The sequence below is a fragment of the Carassius gibelio genome, chromosome A5 (assembly GCF_023724105.1).
Source record: "Carassius gibelio isolate Cgi1373 ecotype wild population from Czech Republic chromosome A5, carGib1.2-hapl.c, whole genome shotgun sequence".
Taxonomy (NCBI): Eukaryota; Metazoa; Chordata; class Actinopteri; order Cypriniformes; family Cyprinidae; genus Carassius; species Carassius gibelio.
The window spans coordinates 20,075,952-20,099,902 of record NC_068375.1 but is presented as its reverse complement, the minus strand read 5'-3'; the positions used below and the strand labels follow the sequence as shown (position 1 = coordinate 20,099,902).

The window sequence follows — 23,951 nt, the reverse complement described above, 5'->3', positions numbered from 1 at the left end:
AAGCCATCATTAAAAAAAACACGATAGCTCCACTCAAAATGGCAGATTAGCAGAAGTTTTGATTGATAAATAACAGCATACTGAATCATCTTGCAAGTCTCGGTACACTTCAGTCATAGAAAATTGTAGTACAAGTGTCATTTCAGCTTCAGCAGAATCCATATATAATTCTATGGTACCTCGTCTAGATTCTGTGTATATGTTTTTTTGATGTTGCTGTTGAAAGAATATGTTTAATGCAGTGTTCTTCCATCTGCTGGGAAGATCAGACGGGTTGTGTGAAATATCCACTGGGACTCTGGTACCCAAAAACCTTTGATGGAGTCACCTAGGCACTTCTAAAGTGTTTGAAGGATTATGAATAATTCAGATCTTTACATTTCTCCTGAAACCAAGAGCCCATATGGCATTTAACTGACCCAGGGTACGACTCAGGAGCTCTTCAGCTAAATTCTTGTGGGTGGCAGAGACTTGATGCGCCGTAGACTGATTAATATCAAATGTTAGCAAGTGTCAGCCTGTTCTCACAGCATGAGACGTGTAAAACTAAAAGTGGGATGGTTGCAAATGTCACCATGTTTGTTTGTCTCAGGTGCTTGGTGAAAGAGTCCGCTTCTAGTTGTTGATAATGTGCACGTGACTACATTTGTGGATCATTTTAAAAACCCTTAAAATTTTCTATGCCAATTCCACACATCCAAACAAACAGAAGACACATAGACCTATTTATTAGCTGATATCTCATCCCTCCACTGAAACCATGTTGAAGGCCGCAGCCCTCTCAACAGACTCCGTTTCTCTCAGATTGTATTTATGCATTTAATGGATGTTTCCTAGAGTGGCACTGAACAGGAAGAGAAGAATGAGCTCTTGGTGGCAAAGGGTACTATAAAAAGCCACATATGAGGCTTTCAGTAGATGAAAGGTGGGGTGTTTGGCAGTGAGAGTGAATGCTGTGAGATGCTGTATTGCTGAGGAGGAAGGTGATGATAGCAGGTGATGAAGAAGGGAGAGTGAGTGCTTGGTAACAGGTTTCTTGACAGCTTAAATGCCCGCGACTGCATTGGTGTGAAGAGTCATCACACAATGGCCCCATTTCCATTTCCCAGAGTAGGTGATTCTTATCTAAAATTCAGTCTCTGAAAGCATAATACGACTTTTATTGAGGAGCCCTTGACTTGTTAAATATTTTAGTTCAAACAACTAAACAAGGTATGAAATTGTGTAGCTTTACTGTCTTGAAGTAATATTCTTGGTTCAGTGCAAGTTAAGCTCTGTTGACTGCAGTAGTGGCATAATGTTGATTTCAACAAAAAAATAATAAAATAAAATGCAACTGGCTTGTCTCTTGTCTCTTTTTTTAAATATTTTTTTATGGAGGTTATAAAAGGTACTTGGAAGTATTTGCCTTTCAAAAGCATAATGGAAGTAAATGAGGCCAGTTTTTAGATCATTTAAAAGTATATATTTAAAAAAAAGCACTTACTTTAACTCACATTTATTCATTTTTACCATCATTTTAGTGTTTATGACATTACAGTTTCATGATGACATTGTTGTAAAATTGGCTATTGTTAAAAATTTGGGAGTTTGTAGGATTTTTTAATGTTTTTGAAAGAAGTCTCTTAGAGCAGGATATACAGCTGTACTATTATGAAATATTATTAAAATTTTAAAATAACGGTTTTCTATTTAAATATATTTACACATTTAATAATTGTAAAATATATTTAAGTAGTAATTTAGTAATAGTAATTGAAATAATAATAGTAATTTATTTATTGTGATGCAAAGCTAAATTTTCAGCAGCCATTTCTCCAGTCTTCTGTATCACGATCCTTCAGAAATCATTATAATATACTGATTTGGTGCATATTATTGACAATAAGAAACATTTCGTATTATTATCAATGTAAAAAAAAAGCAAAATTTTAATATTTAATAAAAAAATGTAATGCTTAATACATTTTTCAAGATTCTTTGATGAATAGAAAGTTACAAGTATTTATTTGAAATATAAATCCTTTGTAACTATATGTCAAATGTAAAATGTCTTTACTGTCACTTTGACCAATTTAATATGTCCTTACTGAATAGAAGTGCTAAAAACAAACAAACAAACTCTCACTGACCCTTTTTTTTTGGTAATTAACATTAAGTCACAAATGCAGTCAACTGAGCTTTTAGGAACTAAACTTAGAAAAGTTTCGTCTTTTGATGATTATTAAAGCCCAGTTTACTACAAATATATTTAAAAAGTAGTGAGACTTTCTCTGCTCCACCAGTTCAGCTAAAATTGTCTGGATTATTAAGGAGAAGGTTCAAGTTCTCTAATCAGCACTTTTGAAAGGTAGATGAAGATTGGTGGTATTTTTGTCTTTTACTGGCCGGCCAGGGCATTTTAAAGGGTTCTTTAAAGGTAGACTACAGAGCAACCCTGTGAGTGGGTGCCATGGTCGTAAAATAAATGATTTCCGTCTTCTAGCCATATGCTGCCATCAGGGAAATATCTTGATAAGACGGTTGGATGATGGATGTCTGCTCCATTGAAGTTTCTCAGGTTTATGAGCACCATGCTTAATAGGAGCAATTCCTGTTTCTACAGGCAGGCATCTGGTCTCTTCTGGACTCAGGGCTAGTCATCAGAAAGATGGACAGAGCAGACAATGGAAAAGTGAATTGTAACACAATGTATATAATGGAGGAATAGTTCCTAACTGAGTTTTCCTCAAACAGAGAGGAAAAACATGTACTCACCACAACGCATAACTCAAAGGGAAGAGTGAAACAAGAATGCTTCATGGGTCACTACATGTGGGATTTGAACTAACAACCTTCTGACCTCCAGCACAGATCCACACTTCCACAACTTCAACATTTGCCAAAAAAAAATACCACATTAAGTCATCACAGCCAAGTATAGCTGTAGCTGTGACAGCATGGTTTCGAATATAAACCAATTCTACTCAGTTACAGTATATTTTGTCATAGAGGTCTATGCAGGAGCCAGATTTGATGAGAACTGGACAATGTTTAGAAGGAGAAGCTCCCAAACTGTGCAAAGAACATGAAGTGTAGTACTACTGAAACGGTTCACTTTAATACAGTAGGTCAATGTATTGTCGTGATACATTGGCTGAGAATTATAAATGGGTTTGTGATGAGAGGGGTGGGGCGGGGCCGAGAGCCGTGGGAACGGAGTGAGGTCGGTGGAGTGAAAGTGATAATGACGACCGCCTCATTCTTCCCGTGACTATGAACTTTGTTTCAAGGTTATTGCTGTAAATCTCAAAAACCCAAAATAGTATACTGGGGGCTCTATTTTAACAATCTAAACATTTTGGAACATTTTTGGAATGGTTTGTCCCTATTCTCTTAATAAGTACTGGGCGTAACGTTCAAGAAACCAATCAGAGTGTCATCTCCCATTCGAGATGTGCTTGCGCCATGGCGGAATGCTATTTACAGGGCGGAATTTGTTGGAGGAAGAGCTGAACACTTCTCAAGCGAAGAAACCGATCTGCTCATGCGCAAAGTTAAAGCGCGGAAGCAGATCATCTACGGGACAAGCAGGAATCCACCAAAGCTTCCCGAGGTGAGGAAGGCGTGGGATGAAGTAGAATTTCATTCATCATTATAAGTAGTAATAGGCTGAATTGCAAATAGGTAGCCTAATTCTAATACACGCAATGACTATCCATCATTACATTTTTATATTTATGATGCCTACACAATAATATTCTTTTACACTGAAAAAATATTGCGCCATTGACTTTAGACTTTAGACCAGGTTTGAGTTGGTCTGTGGCGCAGTATATTTCCAACTCCTTAAAATAGCAATGCTCCAGCACTACACCTGAACACACTTATTTTTTAGACCAGCCCGCCCATGGGCGCACAAATGGGCGCAAATGCATTTGCTAATTTAACAACATGGCACTGGACGGGAAAATGTGAATGGCGCAAGACTGAAACTAGCAAACACTAGCGCTGCGTTTTGCATTTCAGTCTGTACATTCATAAACCCATGCTTCTAGTGGCTCTCATTGGGCAGGAGAACAATAATAAGAGTACTAGTGAATGCAGTAGCTGTCATAGCAGCTTCAGTGCTCGACCCCTAATGATGAAGTAATGGCTTATCCTCATGTCAGGATCTACTCAGAGTAGCAGCTTTATAAAAATCTCAATTATTGGAATTTTCTTTTAATGAAATGAAAGTGACAATTACTCAGGGAGCCAAAAAAATCATCAACAGCACAAGTGGCTTTACAGGCTTGTTTGATGAAATGTCTCAATTTTAAAAACTGATATATAATAGCACTGATGCCCTGTACTGCCGAGATAATGGTTTTAGATATGATGTGCCTGAAGGCACTGCATGGAGATTTCCCCAGTCGCTGTTGTCTGCTCGTGATATAGCCTATAAGAAGTTGAATATGTGGTCACTCAAATGCTATTTGAATCAAATACTAAATTCAGACTTTAATGTAATCAATAGACTCTAATCCTCACAACAGCAATATCTGGTAGAACTGTTAATACATTTCCATACAAAAACCTGCAATATTTAATGAAACTGTTATATAGTGGTATTTACAGACATTCGAAGAATGACATCATTTTTGTAATGAGTGTCATCACTTTTGATTGTATTGCAAATTTTCTAGACTAGTTTTTATTTTCATGTATCTAGCACAAACACTTATGTTAAAAAGTTTGTGGTCAGTAAAAATTATTTTAATATTTTGAAGGAAGCCTCTTACGTTCACAAAGGGTGCATTTATTTAACCAAAAATACAGTAAAACAGTCATATGGTAAAATAGTATTACTATTTTAAATTATACATATATATATATATATATAGTCTTCGGTGTAAAAAGAAAAGAAAAAGACTAATTTGCTGATTTGGTGCCCAAGAAACATCTATTATTATCAGTGTTGAAAACAGTTGTGCTGCTTAATATTTTTGTTGATGAATCGAAAGTTTCTTTTTTTTTTTTTATATATATATAGATTTATTTTCCCCCTATTTAATCAATTACTGATTTGCTGACCCCATACTTTTTTGATGTTAATTAGCTTAAATAGGATTTTTAACCTCTCTAAATTTTTGGTCCGGCTTAATTTAAATTGGTTAAGCCCACTGTTTTGGCAGCTTTTCTGCCATACACACATACACAGTGTCCCCTCAGCTCATGAGTTTGTCCTCCAGCAGACATGTACACCTGACAGAAAGCCAAGAGGTGAGAGCTGAGCCAATGTGTTGGGCTAATGAGCTGCAGTACAGGCCAAAGGATAGGAGAAGTGTGTGTGTGTGTGTGTGTGTGTGTGTGTGTGTTTGTGTGTCAGGAAGCCCACCCTTCATGAAGGTGAGTCTGTGTGTCTGTGAGACGTGTGTGTGTGTGTGTGTGTGGAATTGTTCCCCCCTTCAGCTGCTCTGAGTGGCTCTCATGGACAGTTTGAGGTCAAGTCGGACTCAGGCCTGCCGTCAGGTCTTAACTGATTTCTGCAGGAACCTAGTGCTCGTTGCTCCCGAGGTCATTACGTACTTCAAGTCAGTAGGCAGCCTGTGAATGCACCAGGTCCCTCAAAAGACTTTTTTAAAACAAAGCCAGGCAAACAAAAAATGTCAGCCTTGGCAGGATTAACAAAATAACATATTTGTAATTAGTAAGCAGGACCATCTTATTTCAAACAGAAAGTGAATTGGATAGCATTTCAAAATTCAGTACAGGAAAAATCAATTGCTGCAAGACATACAGATAATGTTGCAAATTACCTTTTGAAGATTGTCTTAACTCCTTTTACAATAGAATGACAACCAGCGTGTAGACTGATTAAGTGACAGTAAATGTATGTTGGACGCTTAATATGAAGGTTGTACTGTATGTGTGTGTGTGTGTGTGTGTGTGTGTGTGTGTGTGTGTGTGTGTGTGCTCATTTAGAGAAGCTTCCTCAAGTCTCATGTTTAAATAAAATAAAATAAAATAAAATAAAATTTTTACTGAAGAACAACATTGTTATTATTATTATTATTGTTGTTGTTGTTGTTAATAATAATTTATCATCCCTCTATTTTGCCTATGCAAATGTATACCTTGTTGTGTTTATGTTCAAATATCAACCTGTGACGTGCATACTGTGAAGTATTGCTTTAAAAAGCCATTTTTTAACCAACACTTTTTTATTATTATTCTTGATTATATTGTACAATACCTTTGCAATAATAAAGGTGCATTAGTAGTGTTTGCTATGTGTCCCTTTCCCTAATAAACTGCAAAAGTAAGTGGAAAAGTTCCAAGTTCATTTAATGGTTATGAGTGGTCAGAGGCTCTTATCAATTTATATTCCCTCACACTGCTTAGATAACAGTGCTATTGGGATACTTGCCATAGAGATTAAGTACTTATGTGCAACTAACATCTTTCTTAGTGCTTTGGGAAGCCAGCCTGTTTCTAATGGCACTGCAGTTAAAAAACTTTGCAGTTAAAGGACCTTTTTCTTCCTATACTCTATTAACTAAAGATGAAAAGTAAAAAAAAGTTCAGAGGACTGTCACATAAAAAGATCTGAACCGATCTAAATAACTGCACGCCATCAGCTTTAAAGGAGAGCAGAGACACAGAGTGTTTTTTTTAATCTGATTTACCTCAATTTTCCTCCCTTCTGGGTGTCCTTCTTCTTTCCTTTTTCTTCAATTTATTAAGCTCTCTGTGCTTCCCAAAATTAGATGTAATTCAGCCCTTTTACTCTGGCAGCATAAAATGCTTTCAGTTTGGCCAGTGTTTAAGCATATACTCAATTAAATAAAATGCTACTTAATTGTATGTTTATATTGATGCTTTGTATATAGTTTTATTGATAATTAAGCATTATCACAAGTGCTCTGAAAACAGCTGTGTGTGTGATACTGTCTTTAAATTTATGCACTTATAATATGCATAAATAATATGCATTTATGCATTTATAATACACATTATTAATACATTTATTGCTTTATACGGCAGTTCAATAAACAGGAAATTAAATAGTGAGTAACTTGTGAATGTCTGTGAGGAAAAAAAGGCATTAGTGTTTTGTTACTGAATAAATCAAGCCTTTTTAACACTTGTGTTTTGTTCAAATGCCTATAACTCTTCATTTCACTTGGATGTATGTCATAACACAAAAGATTTTTCGTCTTTTATTGCTCCCTTTGCCAAGTATGTTTGGAAAAGGCCACAAACATTATAATGAATATATATATATATATATATATATATATATATATATATATATATATATATATATATATATATATATATATCCCAGTTATTGGCATAATATTCATTCTTAACAGCAAATACTGCTAATCTCCTACTGTTCCAATCAGTTCTTCCCACTCATGAGGTGTTGCTCTATCTAATGAATGCCAATACTGTGGTATATGCAGCTTTTACATTTGACAGCAGACGTGTCAACTATTTTGTGGTCACTACAGTTTTGAAATGCATGGAGGAAACATTTGTGGGCTGTTAATTTTTAAACCATCTTGAATGACAGCCAAGAGTTGCCCTGAGTGGACCCAGCTGGTCATCCATCATTGTTAAAAACTTACATCCCTGATTAGGGTTTGGTTCGAGGCCAGCTCAACACAGGTGCTTGGCACAGCATTGACATTAAAGCACTCCACGCTGAATATCGAGCAAAAGAGAAGCTAGGAAATTTCAGTTGCTGTTGTACTGATTACTAAAAACACTGGCTCGATAACAGCCTGTGGTTGAGATTCTCTTGGTTCGTTTAGATTACATGTCAGGCAATCCTATGTCACAGACAGTGGCTCTTCTTCTTTATTGTCTATTTTCTACAGCTGTCAGGCCTTTTACAAGAAGAGACAGTATTATAGATTTACAATGATGGATGACTAAAGCTCGCTAAAACAGACAGACTAGATATTACAAATCTGGACAGTACAGAAATTCTCCGGGCATGGTTATTTTGTATGAATTTATTATTATAATATGTATAAATAATGTTTGTTTTTATATACTTTTATTATACTATATTATACTGCCTGGCCAAAAAAAGTTGCCATTTAGATTTAAGTAAGCAAATACAGAAGAGTTTAGGATTTAATTATTAATATATTTCTGGAATGTTGTATGTTTTGCAATAATTATTTTAACTCTTAACTGATGCAGTGCATAGATTTTTACTTTTCAAACAACCATGTCAGAAGATGCATCCATGTACATATTCAGGGATGACAATGCAAAGATTCTCCAGGCTTAATTTGTGAAATAGTGGTTTGCTGAGCACGAGGAGACAGATTAAGGCAAGTGTGAGTATGGATGAACTTCTATATCTCATTTAATTGTAGTGGGAGGAGTTACAATTAGATGAGCATCAGATGATGCTGGCTGTCACACTGTGTGTCTGCCTGAACTACGCTTGATCATCATTCTTCACTAAAAATACATAAATAAATAAATAGATCAGTTCTGTTTGGTGAACTCTGAAATTATACACTTCACCTTTAAATTAGATTTGATACATTGCACTCGCTATAAACTTAAGATCACTACTTAATGCATTTTAAAAGTTCAGACTCTTGAGCACTATTATTTCTGGAGGTCCAGATTAGAGATTAAAGGTTGAATTTTGGGAACCCTCAGAGGGCATGTATGTATGTATGTGGTTTCTTTGAGGTTGAGATGACATGTAAAACATGACATGTCATTGAATTATTAACCTAAATCATGCCTGTCAAATCGCTTGCTGTCATAAACTCTGATTAGTCAAAGAACATGATACTTTGCTTCAAAGTGTTATTTTTTCCTTTCTCTCTCTCCCCTCACAGTTTGTGCATGTGAGAGAGATCACTAATTTGCCTCATGTCCTAGATTTGCTTATTCATCAGGCCTCTCTGTATTATTTATGAATGGGGTGAAAGGCAAAGGCGAACATCTTTATTTTCAGACGTCTGTGGATAGGGCGGTTGCAGTGGGAGATGGTTGGCCTTTCGCTCAGCTACAAAGAACCTCTTTTCCTTTGATATTCCTATGAAATCTCGAACAGTTATATCACAGCCTCCTCCTTTGCCTGCCAAACCCTCGTTTGACCTGCTTGGTGCCAGCCACTATCTGTGTTTCAAAGTAACTTGATAATTAACTTTGATGTTCACTTATCTTTAACCGGATTCAAACCTATTTTGTCTTTTTTTCCCCCTCCAGTCTTCAGTGAGAGGAGAGAATATTACGATCTTTGGCTGCCTGAATCATGGGATGCCACTGTCCCTTCACGACAACACATCAGTCTCATGTGAATCTGGTAGGACAGGCTATGATTTAGTCTAAGATGAATCTCTTTAGGCCATATGCATTCTATATAGTATCTTCACCATGACATTTTGTAATACTGCTTGCAATAAAAAAAAAAAAAGGATTGCTAAAATATAATAGCAAAAGCTTTTTATTTTTACTATAAAAAAATAAATAACAGTAATAGGCTAATTTTAAGTTGTCTTACCATATAGTAAGTAAACCATACAGTAAATTAATGTAACATTGGTAAATATATAGATCTTGATATATTACATTACATTAAAAGTAAACCATATCTACTTACAGTACCTCTTATTATTTCTTTTACCTATGTGAATACATAAAATTTTGATTATACTCTATTAAAATAGTTTAATAGTTTATATATATATATATATATATATATATATATATATATATATATATATATATATATATATATATATATATATATATGTTAGTTATTAATTATGTACCATAGTGTGTTTTATGTTAAATTTTATATTGTTTTGTTAATGTTCATGACATTATTTTACTGTTTTGGTGAAAAACTGTGTTGAAAAACTGTAGCCATATGTTTTTCGCAGTGGACAGACAATGTTTAAATTTATTTCTTATTGTCTTTTAAATTGCTTTGGGCCATTGGCCTTTGCTGTAATGTTCATGGAGACAACTCAAGTTCCCTAGGGCTTTGATCCAAAATCATGGCAATAAAAAACAATGAAGTGCCTTTTTTGGAAACAATTCAGTTGAAACAAAGAAATATGTCGCCATTTCTATGCAAATGCAACATAAATTGCATCTCATGGTTGCAGGTGAGATGTGGTAAACTTCCTTCTACCACATGATTTTTCTTTTATGGTCCATTTGATGGTTGAGCACATCACTTAGATATGCACTTACAAAGGGGTTTTCTTTAGAATGCTCACAATAATAATTGTGTTCCAGTCAGAGCAAATGGTGGCACTAGGTTTCCTTGTCCTTTACCCGTTTGTGCTCTTTCTTTATCAGAGTCAGTTTCAGGATTTCATCTCTCCATTAACACCAGCACAAATATCACCAAGCTGAGGATTCCCTACCCACAGACGGGCACGTGGTATCTGAGCCTGCGATCCCTGTGTGCCACTGAACACGGGTGAACATATTTGCGTTTCTTGCTGCTTTGTGTTTCTGCACTAAATTATCAGACTGCAGTTAAAAAAATATTCAAAATATTCATAGCACTGCATGTATTTACTTTCTTCAATATAAAGCATGTACAGTAGTAGCAGCATGTGATCTATTTGCTGTTCTCAAATACAATACTTGTGAAACAATTCATAAATACACTTTTATGTTGACCTAGGCTCTCATAACCTTTGTTGGGGATAACAGTTTAAAACCCAAGGAGCAGGTGGTGTCGTAATCAAGACCAGGAGTCAGAGATGAGTTCAATTAATAATAATAATTTTACTTAAGGAAATAGTTTGCAGTTTCATAGGCAGAAGTCAGCGTCAATACCCTCGCAGGAGTTCGTAAGCTGAACTGCCGTATAATACAAAATCAGTCATAGTTATACTCCAGACAGAAGACTTCAAATGCGTCAAAGCACTGGTCAGCAGCGATCTGATTGGTTCCAAAACCTAGATAAACTTAGACAATCTTCACATATGGTCATATACATCTTCAGCATATCTCCAGTGATTATAGCAGGCGTCAGCACGGTTGAAGAAGGCACCTCATCCTAGGTCTGGAATCCAGCAATGTTGGTCTCATCACTTTATGGGCACACACACACATACACAAACTCAGCCCTTATCTGCTTATTCCCAAGGTTTTCTTGCACTGGCAAGTCTTTTTATCACTACAGTTGGTTACACACAAAGGGCAGGCTGACATTAATCTTAAAGAATAAGAAGACAGGATAAAACAGAGTTCTTAATATCTAATGTCCGTTGAGACATGTTAGGAGACAGCATGTCTCTCCCATGGCACATAGAAGAGGCCCCCTGGTCCGTTTTAGCTGACCTGGTGACCCTAGGAAAAAGAATACTCACACACATGTCCATGACATGTAAAACCTGTCAGTTCTAGGAAGGAATAATATGTTTCTAAGTAAGCATGCATCAATCTATAGTTATATAGATGGCTTTCTTCATTTAATCACATCATACAACAATCTTGGAGGTTAAATACTGATCAAACACTTGATTAATAATCACACAATATTAATGAGATAATATATTCTGAAGAAAGGATATAATCAGCGTCAGAATCTCCATCCTCTCCTTCAGTCCCCCGTTTTAGACCGGTATGGAGTCCAATACTCCACGTCTGGTCTATCCAGTGAGGCCACTACGGAAGGTGGAGTGGTGACGCGTGTTTCCCCTAGGGGTCACACTTGTCTCTTCACCCTATCATGGACAAGCTGGATACTAATTAATCCAGTCCCCATGCTTAGGGCTCTCCCTGCCCTTCCACTCACAACAGGGCGTTGACGTCATCCTTCATCAGCTGCTGCAGACTGTTGGTCAGCTTCCGCAGTCGCAAATCTTCCTCCACCGGGTTAATAGTCCTGCAAGCAGATTTGAACACATAGGACAGACAACAGCGTACCAATCCCCACGCAACCAAACACAGGACAATAATTCCCACAAATCCTCCAAAAACATACAAGCCATAATGAAAGATTCCAATAAGCGCGTCCTCTGAAGCTTCCACAAAATCATCCCAAGCTTCTTCAACAAATTCTTCTACAGACTCGGTTACATCTGTAAAAATAGCCCCTACTGTGAAAGCAAACATCCATGCTATTGCTAACGCCGTGGGTTCTTGAGGATCTGACAAGAAAGGGGTACCTGTTGATCGGAGCCATACTGAATTCAAATATTCATAGCCAGCAAACACATCATTAGTCTTGACCTGTTTTAAGAAATCATTAATGTATTTCTTACTTGCTTGCTGCGATTTTACTTGAGGGTAGTATTCTGTAGATGTAGTCATATTAGTAACACAATACTCTGTCTCGGAACAATCTGTCTTTTTACACTTCTCAACTGGGTTCCACTCAGGACCTATAGTATGGACAGCCTTATGATGCAGACAATGACTTAAACTCCACCCATCATGTAACCCTCGTAACTCTTGAACGGAGGGAATTGGCCTTAAAAATTGACGAAACTGTTTCTCCCTGTCGAACCACTCATCTCCCATAGCAGCATCAGATACCTGTGGCCACATGTAGACCTGATGGGGCTGGAAATTTTTCCATACAAAATCCTCCGTGGATCGAGGAACCCGCATAGTGGTCTTTCTGCTGGCAATCATTTCTAAACACAAATGAAACATATTCAACTGCATCCAAGCAGTGACATTATAGACCATTGAGGTGGGGCTATTACACCTACTTTCAAGATGGTCATGTAGTTGTTCCATTTGAATGACGGATGGATTAGCCATTAACATAGCAACATCATACTGAAACAGCACATCTGCGAAATTTGCCCATGTATAATCTGGCCGCACAAAAGATGCGTTGCAAATTTCCATTGGAACCTTTGCCCCTGGGGTACCTAAAATTTTGTTTATAATTACCGCACATTTGTCAGGCCGATGCGGAGGAAACGTCTGGACGAACCAATGTTTCACTTCCATACCCAGGCATCGTTCCACGTGCATGGTCTCCTTCCAAGGATCATCCAACTTAGTATACCTTGGCCAAGCGAGGGAAAGAGCATTAACATTTGGTAATCCATTTTTACTTCCATTTAGATCAAAATTATTCTTATCAGTCTTATCAATTCGTCCTAGTCTATCACACACTGCTCCATAAGATCTGTTTTTATCCCACCTGACAAGATGAACCTTTTCTGGCTGCAAAACATTCCATCGTCTCAGAAATTTGTCATTTGCAACTAACTTATATGTGTCAGAGCTGGGATCATCTCGAACAAAAATATTTCTAGACAGATAGCTTTGTGCTACATCCCTTACTGCCTTATTCGAGTAAAGATGGTCCTTAACCTTGGGCAGATAATATGACACAATATGACGTGGATCAGGCGCCATAGGGTATAAAGGTAACTTCACTGCTTTTCCTCCAATCTCTATCTGAGCATGCTGTAACTCACCCCCATTGTCTCTCCTGCTGCGTTTAGGAGTGGCAGGTGTTTTCTGATTTAATACATACTTGCGGTGCTTGTCTATTGCTACTGGACAGTCACTATGGTTTCTGCCAACTACGGTGATGGGAATCCAACTAAGGGAACTATAGTTTCCATCAAAAACATCCACATCACCATTGTTCCACCAGCGGCCTTTCTGCATGATGAGGGTATTCTCTGGATAATTTGGGGAGTGACCGAGCCAATAGGTCACTGTGTCATTGCCGTCGAACCTATAACAATGATTCTTAACTTTCTGATACATAGTAGGAAGCAAATTTAGACCCTCTGTAGAATTTAGGCATGGGTATCTAACCCAAGAAGGACGGCAGTCGGTCATTTCACAATCCCAATTTGTTGAGAACGCATGAAAACGTCCTGTTGAGAGAGAGATTTGAATCCAGAGCAGAAATGATAAAGCAATCAAAATTAACATTACAATTGAGAGCGGAATAACCAATCGAATGAATGCTCGTCTAAGTTTCAGACGTCTTTCTCTGCGTGCTTCTTCATGAAGAATCAGCAGCTTCAGCACATCATCAGGTCCGGACATCTGAAACAGTCAAGTCAAAATTTAGGATAAACCCGTACATTTCACTTTTACCTATAACGCCTAAGGTTGACTACGAGGTAGCATTCTGGTTGTAACATTTCTCGAGGGGCTTCACCTGAGACCAGTGTCTCCATACTGTACCAAGCGCTCCTCTGTCAAGAAGAACAGAAGTGTTAGTAGTTAACAAAACTTGATAGGGCCCATCAAACTTCGGACCCAGAGGGGTTACTATTTCCCTCCGCATCATTACTGTATCTCCAATTTCTGGAAGAACAGGCAATGTGGTTTGCTCTTTGTTATCTTGTTCAGCTTGTCTGATGCTGACACTTACTCGTGTATCACGTAAGCAATTATCCAAGGTTTTTAGATAATTTTGCAGAGCATCTTTCAAAGGGCCCGAGGGTCCCTCATGTTGCAATGGTGCATCCCATGGCAAACGCATGTAACGACCTGTCATGATTTCAAAAGGGCTGATCTGTGTGGTTTTATTTGGGCTAGCCCTCATACTAAACAGTATCATTGGTATTGCTGCGTGCCAACCCTTTCCCCACTCCAAAGCTCTCTTCCTCAGGGAAGTTTTCAATGTTCGGTTAGCTCGTTCAACTGAACCACTTGACTGAGGCCTAAAAGAAATGTGGAAATGTTGTGTGATCCCCATTAATCTCATAGCCTGTTTCATCACTTTCCCTGTGAAATGTGTGCCCTGGTCTGAATCAATCTGTAAAGGAAGTCCCCATCTGGGGAATACTTCAGTCAACAGAATTTTTGCAGTTGCGTCTGCGGTGCAATTTCTCAGCGGAAAGGCCTCCACCCATCTAGAAAACAAATCAATAATCATTAAGATGTATGAAAAACCTCCACTAGGGGGCAATGGACCTATGAAATCAATTTGCAAATGTGTCCAGGGTCCCTGAGGGCGAGGGGCATGTCCCAAGGGAATCTTAAGCTTAGAAGGAGAATTTACCTTGAGACATACCAAACATCTTTTACAGAAATCTGTGCAAGCGGTTCTCAGCTTGGGCCACCACCATGTTTTTGAAATCATTGCATGTAGCTTTTCAGGACCTGCATGTGCCAAACCATGATATAAAGACATTAATTCAGTACGAGCAGAAGAAGGACATACAAATCGATCATGAAATTTCCAAAGTCCATCAGAAGTCTTTAGTGCCCCTAACTTAGCCCACTGTTCAGTTTCCTCTGGATCATTAGTGTCATATAACTCAAAGATGTCTCTGGTTGGTGCTTCTCCCTCCTGGGGAGAAAGAGGTACTACACTCACAACTTTTTCAGTACGTTTTGCAGCCCCCCTGGCAGCAGCATCTGCAGCCCGATTTCCTTTGGCTTCTGGTGACTCCTCCTGTGAATGTCCCGTGACTTTGATCACAGCTCCAGCAGCAGGCAGTTTGCAGGCCTCCATTAGTTCAATGACCTGCTTCTGATGAGAAATAGGAAGACCAGCAGTAGTCAAAAATCCCCGACGTTGCCACACAGGTCCAAAATCTACAGCGACCCCATAAGCATAACGGCTATCTGTATACACATTTAGACGTTTCCCCTTGCCAAACTGCAGGGCACGGGTCAGGGCAATGAGTTCAGCTACTTGAGCTCCACCACCTGCAAGAGAACCACAGTCAACTGTTTCACCGTGCTCGTTTACCACAGCCCATCCAGTGTATCGTGTACCATTCTCATAAAAACTGGACCCGTCGACGAACAGTTTCATTGCATCTTGCAGTGGCTCGGTATCCAGTGGGCTCCGAGTGTCGTTCTCAATCAGCTGTGCACAATTGTGAGCAGTTCCTTCTTCTGGCATAAGGGATGCAGGGTTGATTACATTGTCAGCATCAATCAAGATTTCAACATTTTTGCTCAAGAGGGTTGCTTCCCACTTGGCTCGTCGTTGATTTGAAATTGTACCCAGGCGTGTGTTTGTAAGTAGTTTGAGTATCTGGTGTCTGGTGTGCAGTACCGCTTTCTGGTGCATGACGACCTCCTCTGTTGCCTTGACCGCCCATTCAGCACAGTCGCAGATCAGCAAGCATGGATGCTGTCCGGCCATGGAAACAGGAATAGTGGTCGAGAAGTACCCCACCATGCCGTAAGACGTTCTTCCAGGAACACGCTGGCCCAGGGCAGCTGAGTAGGATTTCTTCCCTACCCAAGTCCATAGGTGAAAGGCCCGCCGGGCATCGGCGTGTCTAAGTGCAGGACAAGAAGAAAGAGTCTCTTTGATACTCACAAACGCCTCTTCCATCTCCTCTGTCCATTCGATGAGCTCCTGTCCAGGCTTCCCTCCCTTCAGTGCTTCTGTGAGGGGCTTAGAAAGTTCATTATATTCAGACACATACTGGCGGCAGTAATTCAGAAGTCCCATTACCTGCCTTAGACCAGTCACGGTGTTAGGCTTTGGCAGTTCGACGATAGCCTTGACCCGTTCAGGAGTGATGCGTCTGCCATGGACTCCAACGATCTGTCCCAGATACGTCACCTCGGATCTGGCCAACTGCACCTTCTGCAAATTAATCTTAAACCCTCCCTGGTTCAAAGTTTTCAACACAGTCTGAACAGCATTCAAATGTTTAAGCTTAGTAGGACTACAGATCAAAAGGTCATCCACGTACTGAAGTACGACAGACCCATCAGTTTCAAGTTCTTTTCGAATAGGATCAATGAATGAAGCCAATACTTGATTGAACAGACTGGGCGAGTGGCAGAACCCTTGAGGCATTCGAGTCCATGTCCATTGTCGTCCAGAACAGGAAAATGCAAATTTCGGTTGATCCTCTGGTGCTAAGGGACAAGTCCAAAAGCCATTAGCAATGTCTAAAGCAGTAAAATAACAGTGCTCAGATCCAATCTCATTCAAAATAGTGGCTGGGTTGGCCACCAGGGGGTGCATTGGAGCAGTAACTGCATTCAAGGCGGTATAATCAATTGTCAAACGCCAACTCTTATCAGCTTTCTGTACTGGCCACATAGGGCTGTTCGTGGGGGCGGAGCATGGCACAATTATCCCCCGTTTATGTAACTCATTAACAACCTGTTCAGCTCCTAAGCGAGCATCGTTTTTCAAAGGATATTGGCGTTTGGCATCATGCATGGGACCTGGGATGCGGAGTGGCTGAATGTTTGCCTTACCACAATCAAATTTGTCTTTAGCCCATACATTAGGAAATTTAGAAATTAGGTATTTCCACTCAGGTCTAGTCTCTGTCATATTTGAGGCACTTACAGCTCCAGCCACTGCACATCCAGCTCCATGGTGTGGCCTTGCATGAGATAAGCGGAGTACTTCATTGCAGCCAAGCACAAGCTTATCTGTAGAAAGCAAAACATCAGCTTCAAGATTATTCAGAATGTCAACACCAATTATGGTTCCCACAGTATTTTTCCCAACCCAGAATTCTGTCCAAAACACTTTCTGAGAGTCTGCAATAGAGAGAGGAACAGGAACAGATTTATAATACATTTCTTTGCCATTCAATCCTTCAATGTACATAAAATCAGAAGTAGTTTCCAAATTAATGTTGGTGATGCTAACTTGAGCCCCAGTATCAATTAATGCTATACATTGCCGGCCTCCTAACAACGCATGAATATAGGGTCTAGGGTCAGTCACATCACAAGAACCGGAGGCCGCTGACCCCTAGTCCTCGACCAGTTTCTTCAGCTTGGCAATGTCAGCATCAGACAGAGTCAGCCGATGTGGCTGCCTGTCCCTTCTACCCTTTTTGAAGTTAGATTGGGACAGATTAACTCGACATTGTGTATGTACATGCCCTTTCTTATGGCATCGGCTGCATTTCACAGGTTCTTTAGGACAATTACGGCTGAAATGCCCAGGCTGGCGACAATTATAACAACTGACCTCGGGTGGATTTGTTTCCGCTTCAGCCCCTGCGGCTACCGCCGCGGGGTGAGCACCTGGTTCACTCTGCAGACGACTCCAACTTACTGCACTCCACTGGAGCAGGGATTCCCAATTTGGAATGTTAACAGAGCCTGAAATGAGCAGATCTCGATAACGTTTAGTCAGTCCGCTTATAGCGGATTCAATGATGATCGCTGAATCATAATCCTCATTATTATTATTAGCAGCACAGTAATTTTCATATGCATTACGAAAACGTTCAACATATTCTAAAGGACTTTCGGTGGGTCTCTGCTTAATTTGGGTCACACTAGTCCAGGGAAAGGAGCCCCTCCCTAACAGATCTTGCACCTGCTCTTTATATTCTCGGTATGCTATACAATACTCATCCCAATTAGTGGGAACGAGAGGATCAATTCTGATAGTTTGAACTCTGCCTAATTTACTGTGGGGCACAAGAGTTTCTACCATGTATTGAATGTCTGCAATTCCTAAATTTTGTTGTCTAGCTATAGACTCTAATTTATCCCATGACACCTTATTTGGACTAAATAATTTGAAAGGTTCGATGCCACTCAACAAATTATTTTTCTCAACCGCGGTGAGTCTATTCCACTCCCCTATTTCATATCCTGCACCCATTTCAGTGTTTCTCTGTTCCTCAGCAACAGCTCTAATGGGCGCAGCAGACACCCCTCCCCGGGAGGAGGGGGCCCCGCCTCGCTCAAGAGGAGGAGAGAGAGGAACACCAATGTTTTCAGCCTTCTGGTTGACATTTGCATATGGCGTAGAAACCTCAGTTACATCTGGGTAAGGGGGTGGCGCCCCAGAAATAGCAGCATCCAGTAACCTCCTAGCAATACTATAAGGCGAATCACTCTGATTATCTGTTTGGGTATGAGGGGCGGAGCCGGTTACGGCAGCCGCCTGCACAGTCAGAGAAGGGAGCTCAGGAGCAGAGGGAAAAGACACATGTGGAACCATATTACAAGCCTCACTCTGCTCGGCCTTTTTCATGACAACGGATAGCCCTGTAGTAAAACCACTCAGATCTTTCCCTATTTCAACCCCTGAAATCTCAGCCATGAGATCACTTTTGGCACGTAAATCTTTCCAGCATTCGACTACTGCGGGAATTGTGCCATCTTCAGTTAAGGGAATTCCTCCCTGTTTACAAATCCATGAATAAGCACATACAGCTAAGAATTTATGTTTTTCTGGCTCTTTCTTAGACTGTAACCATCCTAACTGTTTTTCTACTTTCCAGTCTGAGTCAAATCCTTGACTGACCATACGCTTAATTAGTTCAGAGAATTTCTTTGAAGTCAAAGTTTCAGAACAAATCTGCTTACAGAGTTTGCTCGGATCTGTTTCAACAGATTCTGTTTTTGGAGGCTGCTTGTTACTTTTACCAGCCATTTCAAAATACTATATATCAAACTGTATATACGGAGATATGTTATTTATTGATATATATATATAGTAGTTTTAATTTCCTTATATAGGAAGCCCCTGAGAAATGCTAGCAGCAAACAATTTGAGGTATTAAATCTATAGCTTATCAAACAAATGGCTTAACTTCTGCGTCTGAAACTGCAAAGTATTTCTGACAACACCTGTCCACTAGTCATTAAAACATTTTAGCTCATTCGGGTTTGTTCAAAAATGCATCCCAGATCAATCAATACTTTCCCTTACCTATATCTCTATCTCTATATATATATATGCGCATATAGATTATCTAGGTATTTATTTTAAAATTCTACTTTTTGGATACTCTGTACCCTAACCACTGATCTGTCCTGTTTCTAAGCTCGGGGCGCGCCCCTGTCTGTTCAAACGAGTGGTCAAGAGTTGAAAGAGCGAGATACGTCTAGAACCCCCGTCTAGCGTCTTACATTCCTTTCTGAATTTCCAAATCCTTAATTGGCTACCCCCCCGGCCGTAAATGCACTTTGCCTTGGCTATCAAATGCTATACCCAGCACTGCCTGTTACGGCCTTTGTGCTTTTTAAGAATGCGTTTTCGTCCTCCCCTGGACTGTGCACACCTAAAAAACAAACTTTCACGTCTATCTTTAAGACCTATAGGTGTGCACCTGTTCCCTCTGTAATTGTACACATCTGAAAAATATCTTATATCAAGACCTACGATGTATACTTGTACCCCTTAACTCACAAGGTTACTTATTTACAGGTATATGTGACACAATTTATTTTCTCCACCCCCGGAGTTAGTGTCTACCCCCTCACGTCTGAGTGAGTCTATCGTTCTTTCTTCTCTTGACCCCCGTTCTCCACAGACAGTCCCTAACCAATGATATTAAATATAAAATCTTTCCTACCTTTTGGTTTTTGATGATTGATCAGGGATGTCACCAAAGAACGATTGCCCGCCGATCCTCCACCATTAAACTGTTGGGGATAACAGTTTAAAACCCAAGGAGCAGGTGGTGTCGTAATCAAGACCAGGAGTCAGAGATGAGTTCAATTAATAATAATAATTTTACTTAAGGAAATAGTTTGCAGTTTCATAGGCAGAAGTCAGCGTCAATACCCTCGCAGGAGTTCGTAAGCTGAACTGCCGTATAATACAAAATCAGTCATAGTTATACTCCAGACAGAAGACTTCAAATGCGTCAAAGCACTGGTCAGCAGCGATCTGATTGGTTCCAAAACCTAGATAAACTTAGACAATCTTCACATATGGTCATATACATCTTCAGCATATCTCCAGTGATTATAGCAGGCGTCAGCACGGTTGAAGAAGGCACCTCATCCTAGGTCTGGAATCCAGCAATGTTGGTCTCATCACTTTATGGGCACACACACACATACACAAACTCAGCCCTTATCTGCTTATTCCCAAGGTTTTCTTGCACTGGCAAGTCTTTTTATCACTACAGTTGGTTACACACAAAGGGCAGGCTGACATTAATCTTAAAGAATAAGAAGACAGGATAAAACAGAGTTCTTAATATCTAATGTCCGTTGAGACATGTTAGGAGACAGCATGTCTCTCCCATGGCACATAGAAGAGGCCCCCTGGTCCGTTTTAGCTGACCTGGTGACCCTAGGAAAAAGAATACTCACACACATGTCCATGACATGTAAAACCTGTCAGTTCTAGGAAGGAATAATATGTTTCTAAGTAAGCATGCATCAATCTATAGTTATATAGATGGCTTTCTTCATTTAATCACATCATACAACAATCTTGGAGGTTAAATACTGATCAAACACTTGATTAATAATCACACAATATTAATGAGATAATATATTCTGAAGAAAGGATATAATCAGCGTCAGAATCTCCATCCTCTCCTTCACCTTACTTTAGCTGATTCAAAATGTCAATGAATTCTGACAGTGAGTTTATGCTAATTTGATATCTTTATTTAGAATTGCACAAATATGCTGTAAAGTAAGTACCACGGAGATTATAGCATATCTGCTTGCCTTTGATGTGATATTATTTTGAAACAGTTTTGCTGTAACTTTGACATATTTACATCCCATATTATCTTGAAGCAATAGTTCCCCCGAATGAAGGTTCTGTTATCATTTACTCACCCTCGTGTTGTTTGTGTGACTTTTTCAAATTTGTTGTTTACAAAACTGTGCTGCTTTGTATTTTCTATGAAAGTACAATGAATTGGACTGAGGAGTTCAAAAGCACCAAAAAAAAAAAAAAAAAAAAAAAACATAATCATAACTGTGCGAGTATTGTCTATAATTCTTGTGAAGCCATACTGTAGCTGTGTGTCAAAAAAACACACAAGATAACATTTCAAATTTTGGGCTGTTTCTCACACAAAGCTTGCAAGCTGTTGCAAGCCTAAAAGCTTCAATCCCCATTTACTGTAACTGCATGCAATCTTAGAATTCACAGAATGTTCAAAGAAATTTCAGACTGTCCATTCTTGGTAGTTTTGCTAAAAGCATCATTTCCTACAATTCCAGTTTCCTCTTGTTTCTTATCATCTCCATGTTCTTGTATAGGTTTGAAATGTGTACTAATGTAACAGCTGAGGTGTACCTTCGCTCTTTCCTGACCCCCTGCATCAATGACTGTGGCATCTATGGCCAGTGCAAACTCCTGCGCACCAACAACTACCTGTATGCTGCCTGCGAGTGTAAAGCAGGTGAGCACTCAAAACCCATGTGTTCTCTTATGTAAAACCATTGTTGTAAATCAGTCATAGTTTTTAGAAGAATTAAATGCATTGTCTTTGAATTTTCTGCCATGTGTAATAAAGTGACTGTTTCGTAGTGTTCATTTACGGTTTTAAAGGCAGAAGAATTTAAGAATCAGTTCATATATACCAGATAATATGTATGCACCAAGGCTGCACTGATTTAGGAAATGTACTTTAAAATATAATTACAGTAAAATTATTATTTTTTTCTTCATAATTAAAAAAAAAAATGTAAAAAGTTTAAGATAACAGTTAGAAAGTTACAGTATATTTTATATAAATTGTTCTATGGATTTGAAATAAAAACATTTTGTTTTTATTGTCACTTTTGATTGAAGTGTCTTTTAACTAAGTGAACAAGTCTATCCCTCTCCCCAGGGTGTTATCAACCTTGCAGTTAATATGATGATAATCACAGTAATATTTTATAATTCCAGTTATTATTTTTTTCCCCCTCTACTGTCAGATGCCAATCAAAGTTAATTGGCATGTTGAATGGTTCAGTTACGCATGCGGCAATCATGTCGCTCTATAACTATGAGATCACAAATCAAGTGGTTTTTAATTAGAGGACATTTGATGATCCAGAGAAATATGCTAATCACAACCTCTCAATTACAGCACCATTATAAAGCTCTGGTGCCTCGTTTCCCCTCTCCCCCTGGATTCCTACCCATAGTTTCTTTTGTCATTAGCATAGACAAATTTACCCTTTTAATGAATGTTTTCTGGCACACAGCTGAGTGCTCTGATACAGCACGCATGCAAAGCTTTTCTCTCTTCTTGAGTGTCTGGTAAAGCTCAATTGACCATCTCTGTCGACACTCAGCGAGACTTCAATCACTACATGCCTTTGAGGATTTTTGTTTGTGGTTTGGCTAATTAAGGCTTCATAATCAGAGAGATCTGTGGTATGTTTCCTGGCATTTACTATGAGAGGTTAGAGGTGCAGTACATCTATTTCCTTCATGGTGTTTATATAACAGTAGGCTGCCTGAATCCAATCTATATTTATGAAGCTGTTTACAACAACTGAGAGAATGAAGAGCAGAATGTGTGTGTGAACGAAAAAGTACATGTGTATTTCTGTGTTTTCTTTTAATTTTGTATTTATTTATATTGTTAGTTTTACATGCATTGCCAATGTGTGTGGTTTATTTATTAGTTTTTTGCTTGCTTGCTTTGCTTTGCGGATACAGACCTAGTAAATTTTACATACACTACCTTTCAAAAATGTGGGGTTAGTAAGATTTTTTTTTATGCTATTGAAAGACGTTTGAAGCTGCAATACAGTAAAAACAGTATTATTATGAAATATTATTGCCATTTAAAATATTTAAAAAATTTAATTTATTCCTTTGATGGCAAAACTGAATTTTTAGCCGTCATTACTCCAGTCTTCAATATCACATGATACTTCAGAAATCACTGTAATATGCTGATTTGCTGTTCAAGAAACTTTTGTTATTATTATCAATGCTGAAAACAATATGATGACTGATGCATGTGTTTTATCAGGATTCTTTAATGAAAAGTATCTTCAAATAAATCTAAATGATAAGAACTCCTTTTTAACCACTTTTGAGTCCATTCTTACTACAAAAAAAAAAAAAAAAATAATAACCTTACTGACCCCAAATGTTGCACAGCAGTATACATACTTTCAAAGGGATGGTGCACCCAAAAATTGAAATTCTTTCAGTCATCATTTACTCACCTTCATGTCATTTCAAACTCTCTTTCTTATGCAGAACGTAAAATCCATTTTGACTACATGTTTTCCACATTCTTTTTCATGTTATTACAGTGAACTGGGATTGAAACATTCAAGATACATGTTTAAACAATCTCTTTCGAGGCCATTTTGAATGAGTACCATGA

The 23,951-nt window shown here is 38.8% G+C and overlaps 2 protein-coding genes across 2 annotated transcripts in view; one reads left to right on the top strand and one right to left on the bottom strand.

Annotated features, from left to right (window-relative positions):
- The window catches only part of LOC128000105 (transmembrane protein 8B-like), a 111,907-nt gene that overhangs the window by 78,200 nt on the left and 9,756 nt on the right, over positions 1-23,951 (top strand). The window contains exons 7-9 of the mRNA XM_052592236.1: positions 9,214-9,310; positions 10,315-10,438; positions 21,874-22,016. Of these exons, the coding sequence (XP_052448196.1) occupies positions 9,214-9,310; positions 10,315-10,438; positions 21,874-22,016 (364 nt within the window). The remainder of the gene's footprint in view (positions 1-9,213; positions 9,311-10,314; positions 10,439-21,873; positions 22,017-23,951) is intronic.
- LOC128000121 (uncharacterized) lies at positions 10,729-21,198 on the bottom strand. Its single transcript, XM_052592237.1, has 3 exons — positions 20,382-21,198; positions 20,217-20,286; positions 10,729-13,998 (listed from the first exon to the last, which is right to left on the bottom strand). The coding sequence occupies exon 3, from the start codon at positions 13,996-13,998 to the stop codon at positions 11,764-11,766; it is 2,235 nt and encodes a 744-aa protein (XP_052448197.1). The 5' UTR covers positions 20,217-20,286; positions 20,382-21,198; the 3' UTR covers positions 10,729-11,763.

Bases quoted from the DNA above. Each gene is read 5' to 3' on its own strand.
- LOC128000121 (XM_052592237.1), bottom strand. From the start codon at position 13,998: ATGTCCGGACCTGATGATGTGCTGAAGCTGCTGATTCTTCATGAAGAA.